Consider the following 11,149-nt stretch of genomic DNA (forward strand, 5'->3'; position numbering starts at 1 on the left):
AACAGGAAAGACAAAGCTCTTATAACTGATGAGGAACTCTTCAAACCCTCCCATTTCACCCTTAAGAACTAGGGGTGATGCTTCACTTGCAGAAAGAAGACCAACCGGTGAATGAACGGAGGCTTCACACAAACACACAAAATCAGAACCCACAACCCAAATAGCAAAAATCTAGTGAAGGCTAACCACTTGTCAAAACCGCAGAGAGAACAAGACAAAGGACGAAGAAGATCGACTAGGATGAGGGTGGCAGACATCTCCACGTGCCAACCCAAAACCAGAAGACCGACATTCACCAAGAGATGTCGCGGCCTAACACCTCCAGAAGACTTAAGACATCACATTCCTGGAGGTAAACATCTATATGGTTTCAACATCTCGGTGAGGAGAAACGAAAGAAGAGGAGAGGCAAAGGGAATACGAATGAGGGGAAAGGAAAAGTCGGCGGCGGCAGCCCATCGAGCACCATCATAAGCCGGGGGGACGATCATCAAAATGGGCTTTCTTTCTGGATAGGAAATAAGAGAGAAATTTGTTTTGGTTCAATAGTTGATATGCTCAAATTCACCCTAAAGCAACTCTGCAATTTCACAGTTATAGTACTTAGGTCAAATCCACATGGACTGAGATCACTTAATAGACTTATGTCTATCAGATTAATTTAGGCGATATATAATGTAATTAAAAAAACGATTGTAAAGCAGATGGAGAAGCCCTAGATCTAGAGAAAACAATCATGTAATTCAGAATTGCAGTTAATAGATGCTAAGCGTTTATAAAGAACAGTTCTAGAATTCAAATCACAGAAATCAAGTCAATCAATTTGCATCGCGAAACTTTTTCTATCTATGTCTAGATCATAAAATCCTAATTTCTTTGTGAGTTCATAAAACTAAGACAAGCATAATGATCAGGTTTCATAAGCTCACTAACCCTTTATATATTACTTAATTATTATGAGTTTCCAAGTTAAAACCAATTGACAATTAATGGATTAGCCCTAACCATTTATATATTACTTAATTATTTCTCCAATTACCAATGTGGGACTTTATTCATTAACACTCTGCCGCTGAAGGGAGCACAAATCAATGGGTGATATAAACCTCTACAAAAACAAAATGATGCATGAGAAATTGAGATAATAACAAGAATAGATTCTTTCAAAAAAAAACAAGAACATATTTACAATCGTATTAACGTTTTCAGTGAAAATGACAACTTCTCACCGCTGATAATAATTGTGAAAAACGTACGTCATATTTGAATTAGTTACTAAATATGTAAAAGGTAACTAAGATCATAAAGACCATACAAACAACATCTCTTCCCAAAACATCTAAAATTAGTTACTATCTCTATCAAAAAGAAAAGAAAACAAGACTATATTATTGTCGAGTTCCCAAGAACTCTCATTCTTGATCAGTCTCTTAATTGGAGGTCAAACGTAAAAATGCTGGTCTTCTTTTAAATAAACGTGTTGGTTTAACCAAAGACATTTCTTTTAAATAAACGTGCTAGTTCAACCTATACTAAACTAGAAGATAATGATTTATATATAACACCTTTTTTTGTCAACTTATATATAACACCTTTTTACAATATTTAGACCGATCTAATAAGTTAAAACTGTTGAAGGATCAATAAGATGGTAACTTCAAAACAGTAACACGGCAAAGGGCTAAGTGGAGTTTGGTTTACAAGTGAACATTAATTTAAATTTCAAATGTAATACAGTCGAATTATCTATATTATTAAAGTTGAAGTACACAATTGAATTGTTTGTAAACAAGGATAGTATAATAAATGATATAAATGAGATATGTTTGGAAATATGGATAGTAGAGATGTGTATTTTCTTTTATTTACACATTTAGCCATGGTATTTTCAATAAATTAATAACAAATGAGAATTGTATAGAAACATGAATAACATATTTAATACTTCTTTTTATTTAAACATTTAGCCATTGTTTTTACAATAAATTTAAACAACCTTCATTCTATATTTTTTTATTTACAATTATGTCACTATATTTACAATTGTTTTTATTTACAATTCTTTATAGTGAAAATAAAAACACAAACTGAAATATAAATAGTATATTATATTAAAAAAATATAAAAAACAATTGTAAATATAGTTTCTACATCGTCTTTCCTCTTTCTTCAGCAAGCTTCTCTCCATATCTTTCCTTAGCTTCATTAAACTCTCCCTGGATTACAGAAACCTCTGTAGCATTCCAGTGGCATTCCAAAAAAAAATAAAAAACAATTACTTAATTATTATGAGTTTCTACATCGTCTTGGGTTCAATTGGTTTTAAATTTGGTTTTAGGACCACTAAATGTAAATTAAAAAACAATTCTAACCGTGAGATTCTAACTCTTCAAATTATTTTTTTAACAAAATACACAAATTATGAACAAGTATGTCTCTTACTATTCAAGAGATATGTCATTTCAAATAAATAAATGCTCAAAACATAAAGTTTTTAATGATGAAAATATATGATTGTGTCTATTTAAAAGATGTGTTGTTTAAAATAAGTTTTTACTGATGAAAATGTATAATTGTATCTATTTAAAAGATGTGTTGTTTGAAATAGATGATTGTAGAAAGAAGAGTTGCCAAAAACGTTGATGACATCATGCAAGAATTGTTTATATCCATTAGATTATAAAATAAAGAGAATTATGACCATCAGATCAAAAAAAATTCATATAAAAAAGATAATGTCATAGGAGGACCAAAACTGGTTTATTATTATTATTATTATTATTATTATTATTATTATTGTTATTATTATTATTATTATCAATAGTTATTTTATATTACTTTCAACTCGAAATGAAGATATGTGGGAAATTACAACTGAAATTAAATTAAATATATACAACATACTACCTAAAAGCTTAAATATGATAGACTATATTGATGAGTTGGTATTAGCAATCCCGGATCATCCATTTTCATCCCTTCTCGGTTTTTGTAATTCTGAGAAAAAAATTATAGACATCTCACTGTCCTCCACTATCAAAACCACCACATCCTTTGAAGCTCGTAATACAATTGAAGGGACAATAAAGTTCATTCTCGAGAGAACGAAGTCACAACCACCCTAGACCAAAACTGAAAACTAGCTGAGATCGGCACCACTTTGGTAAGAAGTAATAGAGAACCTGCAATCAAAAAGAAAAAGACTTCTCCTATCATATGGGTCAAGAAAAAGACTAGGATGGTGGATACCCAAAACACACAAATACAACAGGGAAGACAAAGCTCTTATAACTGATGAGAACTCTTCAAACCCTCCCATTTCACCCGTATGAACTAGGGGTAATGCTTCACTTGCAGAAAGAAGACCAACCGGTGAATGAACGGAGGCTTCACACAAACACACAAAAATCAGAACCCACAACCCAAATAGCAAAAATCTAGTGAAGGCTAACCACTTGTCAAAACCGCAGAGAGAACAAGACAAAGGACGAAGAAGATCGACTAGGATGAGGGCGACATACATCTCCACGTGCCAACCCAAAACCAGAAGACCGACATTCACCGAGAGATGTCGCGGCCTAACACCTCCAGAAGACTTAAGACATCACATTCCTGGAGGTAAACATCTATATGGTTTCAACATCTCGGTGAGGAGAAACGAAAGAAGAGGAGAGGCAAAGGGAATACGAATGAGAGGGAAAGGAAAAGTCGTCGGCGGCGGCAGCCCATTGAGCACCATCATAAGCCGGGGGAACGATCATCAAAATGGGCTTTCTTTCTGGATAGGAAATAAGAGAGAGAAATTTGTTTTGGTTCAATAGTTGATATGCTCAAATTCACCCTAAAGCAACTCTGCAATTTCACAGTTATAGTACTTAGGTCAAATCCACATGGACTGAAATCACTTAATAGACTTATGTCTATCAGATTAGTTTAGGCGATATATAATGTAGTTAAAAAACGATTGTAAAGCAGATGGAGAAAGCACTAGATCTAGATAAACCAATCATGTAATTCAGAATTGCAGTTAATAGATGCTAAGAGTTTATAAAGAACAATTCTAGAACTCAAATCACAAAAATCAAGTCAATTTATTTTCACCGCGGAACTTTTTCTATCTATGTCTAGATCATAAAATCTTAATTTCTTTGTGAGTTCATAAAATTAAGACAAGCATAATGATCAGATTTCATAAGCTCACTACATTCCTAAACCAACTTTATTTACAAATAGTTATTTAGCTCATCACGATTAATTCAAACAATCATTAAATCTTTTGCATATCACCAATTATACTATAATCCAGGCTATGGAAAAAACAATGTCCAACTGGCTGGTTCGCAAAGACTAGCTCATCCAACAGGCGGGGCTCGATCATAGCCAAATTGGTGATCCCAATCTCACAGGCCTGGTCCAAAAAGGTTCATTGTAGGGCCGAATTGATCATCAAGAATCATGGCCCAAATAAAAAGGGTCTCGTGGCGCATGCTGAGGTCAATTGGGTCATGCAGGCAGTTGAGTCCTTTCAGTTTTCGCCTTCTCGAGACTACTTGTTCTTCTTCACCGAGAGAAGAAAATTGTCGGCATGCGATCCACCAGAACGACTCAGCTTTGATCCACCACCACAACTCGTTTTGTTCTTCCCCTTCGAGTTTCCATCCACTGCCACACCTCGTCTTCGTCTTCACTTCGGAGCTTATATATTTGTGTTTGGTACATGCCATAATTTTGGTTTGTTTCTTCTCTATTGTTCGCTAGTCTCACAAGAGGTCTATTTATGAGTTGACGTTCATGTCGAATTTGTTGATATTTCTCTTAGGCTTCTGTTTTTGTTCTTATTCACTCTCTGTTTTGCACTTGCGTAACAATGCACAAGCACACACTCATACTCTCTTGACTCTTTCTTTACGTTTGTTCTTGTTCCTATAGAGAGAGAAGAGAAAACTATTTAATTGTCTACATTTCTTACAGTGATCTCAAAGATATATTTTAAACGACATTGCACACACATATCTGTAGAGAAAACAGAACACTCTCGATTTTCTCCATAGCCTTTTTTTTTTACTTAGACATAGGAGAACTAATCTCCATAAATAGCCCATACTTTTTGACTTACACTTAAGCTAATACAACAAGCAAACTCAAAAACTTTTACATACCAAACATAGTTTTCATTAAATCCCTTGACTTGTTTCTCTTCTTCTTTTCCACATTTTTTTTAATTTTTATGCAAACAAGACTCAAAAACTTTTACATACCAAAGTTTTCACTATGATTTGGTTTTTGGTTTTATTGATTTGAGCTTTGGTTGTGACTTATGTTTATGAACTTATCAATACATTACTTGCATTACTTGTATTACATTTTTGATAGACTCTTCCATTACGCTTTGCTCTCTCATACATATTTATGACAAACTTGAACTTTTGTATAGTCTTAAACAAAATTTTAGAGAATTATGATCAGCTTTGTCAAGGAATTCTTTGTGGTGAACATTAAATGTGTCACTAAGCCAGATTTCCGAGATGGTCATTAGGCGCTAGTCGGGTTCCTCTTGAGGCATCTGGATACCAGGGTCATCAAAATAAAAGAAAATGTGTCACCAATTTTTTTACTTGTTATGGTTGTCCGGCAGGCCAAACCGCTTACTGCATATATAGGAGCTGGGCGAGATTGGTCTAGAGACAGTCCTTAAATGATAGGTGATATCTTGTGTTTTAATAGATTTTATCATTCATTTATCATGCATTTTGATCATCTAGGATAGCATTTAGACTTGTTTAGTTTGCATTGCATTGCATTTGTTCTTATCAGGTGATGGAGATGCCAAATAGTGACTTTGGAGCAATTGGAGGTGGATTGGAGGCAAGATTGGTGTTTTTCGAGTTCATGGTGTGATGACCAAGTGTCCCAGCGGCTTCATGTGACAGGCAGCGGCATTTTGACCTTGCAGGAAGCCGATGCACATCACCCAGCGGCCTAGCGTCACCCAGCGGCCTGGCGTCCTGACGAGAAGCCGGTGCAGAAGTTCTGCTGAAAATTCTAAGTGTTGGAGCGGCCTTTGGTGCAGTGGCTTCACCAAACCGCTGGAGAAAAAACACACCTCCCTGCCCAACTTCGACTTCTTGCAGCGGCTTGGTGAACGTGACGAGAAGCCGGTGTGCATATCCCAGCGGGTTTTTGCACCCCTCAACGGCTTTTTGTCAGCGCCAAAGGCAGTTGCGACCATTTTCATAGTTAGCATCTGAGAGTTGACCAGACTTGTTTTTATTCTTTTATCCTTATGTTTCTAGCTACTATAAATACTTTGTAGACCTAATCTTTGGGATCATCTTAATTTCTCTTAAGAAACACAAACCCTTTTGGTGAAAGCTCTTTCCTTTAATCAAATCATCATCTTGTTCTTGTGTTTTTGAGTGATTTTAAGTTCCTTTCTTCCTTTCTTTACATGATTAAGCTTAAATCTCTCATGAGTTTAAGAGGAATCATGGTGATTAGTGAGTAGTCCTCTTTTGGATTCATGGGTTAGGGAGACTAAGGGTGATTAAGCTAGATCTAAGGTGTTTAGGTATAGATCTTTCTATTTCCTTTCTTGTAGAGTGTTCTTAATGCATCTTTTGAGTTGGCCTCTCAAAAGTTGAGTTTTAGACATTTCCCACCCACAAGGTGTTTGATGAAATGTCTGAGCCAACTCTCCTAAGCTTTTAACACACTTTGCCAAAGAGATTTTTTGTTAAAGGTGTTAAGATGACTAGTAGACTTGATTTTAATGATTGCTTTTATGACATTCAACCAAAGAGATTTGATGCTTGAGTCATCTTAGCAAATGAGCATCCATCTAGAGATAGAGTTTGTTTAGGATTGTGTCTAGGCCTAAGGTTAATAGATTGATTGAAAGCTGTCACCTTTAGTTCAGAACTTGATCACCCAAAGTCTAATCCCTTATCCCATGAGTTCTCCCATCTCATAATCAAAGAAAGGTTATTGTTTTATTGCATTTCAGTATTGCTCTAGTTTAAAACTCATTTCACTTTTGGTTTGCACTTAGATTAAGCATGAATTTGTGTTCTCAGTGCATTGAAATCACCTAGGATTGGTTCGACATCTCATATACTATTGCATTTGATAGGGACTTTGAAAAGTTCTATCATCAATAGGGCCTGAAACAAAACCAAAATGGGGGTCCACATTTATATTGTAAAGATATAAAATACAAAAAAAAACAAGAATGATAAAGTAGAAAAAATTGAAAAAAAAAAATTAAAAAGTTGAGGAGATAGAAAAGACAATAAAAAGTAAAAGTTTATATAAAAGTAAGATTTGTTTATGTTAATGTGGGTTCCATGATAATTATGAATTTTATTAGTGTTTTTCTTCTTCAGTTCATTGTACAGATAATACTTCTAAACTTTAATAGTATATTTTTTTTTTTAAATGCAACTTTTGAAAATGAGAGACCTAGGCATAGATTTCACCTTTGCTTTGCTCATGGACGCCCCTGGATTCGTCATACCTCCGGTGGGTTGGGCCCGCATGAGCCCAAATAAAATGCAGTCCGCAGCGGGCGGAATAGGACGGGTGTGGGACGACCTATTTGTCTTCTCTATTTCTCTACTCTACCCACAATCATCATTCATAAAAATAAAACTACACTGTTCGCAACGGTTCTTTCTAAAATCTAATTTGAGTTGAATATTTCGGTTTTGGCACGTACGAGATGATACAAATTTAACGTTATGTATTGTGGACTATGGAATGAGGTTTTTTTTTCTTTCTGAAACTTACGTATTGAGTTTATTCAGGAAAAGGAAAAAAAAGAATCCGAGTCTGATATATAATCATAATTTGAACGGTAACAGACGATACAGTATCCACTCAAAATTTTGTATTTCCTCCACGTGCTTAATAAACACATGGAGAACAGAAAAAGGCCGGCAAAAAGACAATAAATGTCAAAAAATCAAATTCCGTGACACCCCAATTATTGCAAAGGTTTCGACAAATGACGAAAGAAGACAAGGAAGACGCCAGATAACAGAGGGCAATAAAGTCATTAGAAATCCTCAGTGAACGGTGGAAACAAGAGCACCAGTCGTTTCACAACTACTCGCAAATTGCAATAACACTCTTGTTGCTATATAAAGAGCACGAGAGCATTGTTTATGAGAGACAAGTGAGCTTCAGCTACTACTACTTATTGCTTATTAATTCCTAAAAAGCTTTAAAATGGCTGCAAATTACAACGAGAAGCTTCTTCTCAACTATGTTCCCGTATACGTTATGCTTCCGGTAACTCATCACCATTCACTATTTGGATTTACATCATTTCGCTAATGTATCTATAGTTCAGTTCGGGTCCGGCCATATGTAGTTAGCTGCTTAAAACGTTAAAAGAGAAGAAGAAAATTTATACATAAATTCTGTTACAAAAAAAAAAAAATTATACATAAATTACTGTAAATTTGTTATCATATCTTATATTTTATATGAATTTTGGCGTGTAAAGCTGGTAGTACTTCGTGAATTTTGACCTATGATTAGTCCAGGTTCAACTACTACCACTTGTCATATAGTTTATACATGATTTAATATTTTTTCTTTGTTATTATTAGAAAATTAAAATAAAGTTGAATGCAGTTGGGAGTGGTGAATGTGGAAAACGTATTCGTGGACCCTGAAACGCTTGAAACGCAGCTCAAGCGTCTCAAAGAAGAAGCTGGAATCGATGGCGTTATGGTCGACGTTTGGTGGGGAATCATTGAATCCAAAGGCCCTAAACAATATGACTGGACCGCTTACAAAACGCTTTTCCAGCTAATCGCACGTTTAGGACTCAAAATCCAAGCAATCATGTCATTTCACCAATGCGGTGGAAACGTTGGCGACGTCGTCACTATCCCAATCCCGAAATGGGTTCGAGAGGTTGGTGAGAGCGATCCAGATATCTACTACACTAACCGTAGAGGAACAAGAGATATTGAGTATCTCTCACTCGGTGTCGACAATCTTCCTCTCTTTGCTGGAAGAACTCCTGTTCAGGTAAGTAGAATAATAGCGCTTGCGTTCTGGAGAAAACGCCAACCAGCGTTTTGTTAAATAGATTTACATTTTTTATTATTCAGATGTATAGTGACTACATGAGTAGCTTCAAGGAAAACATGTTGGAGTTACTAGAAGCTGGAACCATTGTTGACATTGAGGTCGGTCTTGGTCCTGCCGGTGAGCTTCGTTACCCTTCTTATCCACAAAGCCAAGGATGGGTGTTTCCAGGCATTGGAGAATTTCAGGTTAGTTTGTATATAATATCATACATGGTTTGTCTTAATACGATTTTTTCACTAAAAGGTTGCGATTTGGTGGTTCCAGTGTTACGATAAGTACTTGAAGAAGGAATTCAAGGAAGCAGCCGCGAAAGCAGGTCATCCGGAGTGGGATCTGCCGGAGGACGTCGGAGAATACAACGACAAGCCGGAGAAAACTGGGTTTTTCAGGACAAATGGGACCTATGTCTCGGAGGAGGGGAAGTTTTTCTTGACATGGTACTCGTCCAAACTTATCTTTCATGGAGATCAGATCATAGGAGAAGCCAACAAGATCTTCGCTGGACTTAAAGTTAACTTGGCTGCCAAGGTATTATTATTACTATAAACAAGTCATATTGATAAAATGATAACTAAATCAAAACTAATTCAAATTGCATGAAACGGAACTGACAAAAAAGCTACATCAGTATTAGCAGGAAAACCAGCTTAATCACTAATGGTTCCATTTGGTTTAATGTTAATGACAAAACAAAACACTCTTCAACATTTTTCAAGTAAACTTGTCTTGCAAGGTAACTAGTTTATGAATCTTAATTGTTTACGTGAACAAGATAGGTTTCTGGAATTCACTGGTTGTACAACCACCACAGCCACGCTGCGGAGCTTACTGCCGGATATTATAACCTCTACGAGAGAGATGGTTATCGCCCGATCGCTAGGATGCTCTCAAAACACTACGGCACTCTCAACTTCACTTGCCTTGAGATGAAAGATACCGACAATACTGCCGAAGCCATGAGTGCTCCACAAGAACTTGTTCAAATGGTACACCAAGATAATAGATTTGGGCATTCACATTCAACGGTCTGTATCTTGATTTATTTTGGTAAATCATTTATTTAGGTATTGAGCAGATCATGGAAAGAAGGCATAGAAGTTGCTGGTGAGAACGCATTAGAGACCTATGGAACCAAAGGTTACAATCAGATTCTACTTAATGCGAGGCCTAACGGGGTTAACCATAACGGTAAGCCGAAGCTGAGAATGTACGGCTTTACTTACCTTCGGTTGTCCGATACGGTCTTTCAAGAAAACAACTTTGAACTCTTCAAGAGGTTTGTGAGGAAAATGCACGCTGACCAAGTAAGTACACTTCAAAGTCATAAGAAACTATACGTTTTTTCTTATAACATAATGTCTTTAAAATGGGAATTATCATTAAGGATTACTGTGGAGATGCGGAGAAGTACGGGCATGAGATTGTGCCGTTGAAGACACCGAACTCTCATCTGACGATGGAGGATATCTCAGACGCGGCTCAGCCAAGTGGAGCATTCAAGTGGGACTCTGAAACCGACATGAAGGTTGATGGTTGACCATCTTAATTATCGTCAAACAAAATAAGAGAAGGAAGTGGTAATAAAGGGTTTTTGCAACTTCTACTGCAAAACTGTTATATGGTGGCTACAAACTTATATTTGTCGTATGTTTTCGGTTACGGAATAAAGAAACCGTTTTGGTTTGTATTGTGTGAAGTGAACGGTGATAAAGTTTGTGTAATTATGCTTGAATTAAAGATTATGTAATTTTGTGTAATTGTGGATGAATAAAGTGTTTAATAATAATAGATTAATAAGATTTTGTTTGTATAAATTGCGCATCATCATTGCAAAAAAAATTTATACTATAACTACGTTTTTTGTTTGTTACTCTTACAACAAATTTATAACACCAATAGTTGTTTTTTCGTAGCACGTTTTTACGACGAATCAACAAAACATTCTGTAACAACCTACCACGTGGGTCCTAAGCTGGCTCTATAGATTACAAATCCTATTTTTTCACCTGTAAGCCAAAAGTTTTTTTCAAGTAGATTACTGGTACGT

At 35.9% G+C, this 11,149-nt stretch overlaps 1 protein-coding gene across 1 annotated transcript; it reads left to right on the forward strand.

Moving 5' to 3' along the window:
• Window positions 1-8,130: 8,130 nt before the first annotated feature.
• Window positions 8,131-10,916, forward strand: LOC130499232 (beta-amylase 5-like). The gene is made up of 7 exons (XM_056993279.1): window positions 8,131-8,289; window positions 8,638-9,039; window positions 9,123-9,287; window positions 9,367-9,630; window positions 9,879-10,088; window positions 10,167-10,406; window positions 10,487-10,916. Exons 1-7 carry the CDS (start codon window positions 8,227-8,229, stop codon window positions 10,637-10,639), a joined length of 1,497 nt encoding a protein of 498 aa, XP_056849259.1. The 5' UTR covers window positions 8,131-8,226; the 3' UTR covers window positions 10,640-10,916.
• Window positions 10,917-11,149: the final 233 nt, after the last annotated feature.

Source organism: Raphanus sativus, chromosome 8 (assembly GCF_000801105.2).
Source record: "Raphanus sativus cultivar WK10039 chromosome 8, ASM80110v3, whole genome shotgun sequence".
Taxonomy (NCBI): domain Eukaryota; kingdom Viridiplantae; phylum Streptophyta; class Magnoliopsida; order Brassicales; family Brassicaceae; genus Raphanus; species Raphanus sativus.

What these genes read in the sequence shown, in the direction of transcription:
- LOC130499232 (XM_056993279.1), top strand. Translation starts at nt 8,227, where the DNA reads ATGGCTGCAAATTACAACGAGAAGCTTCTTCTCAACTATGTTCCCGTA. An exon ending in CCGTATACGTTATGCTTCCG is followed by an intron (nt 8,290 to 8,637) that starts GTAACTCATCAC and finishes AGTTGAATGCAG; the next exon opens with TTGGGAGTGGTGAATGTGGA. An exon ending in AAGTTAACTTGGCTGCCAAG is followed by an intron (nt 9,631 to 9,878) that starts GTATTATTATTA and finishes TGAACAAGATAG; the next exon opens with GTTTCTGGAATTCACTGGTT.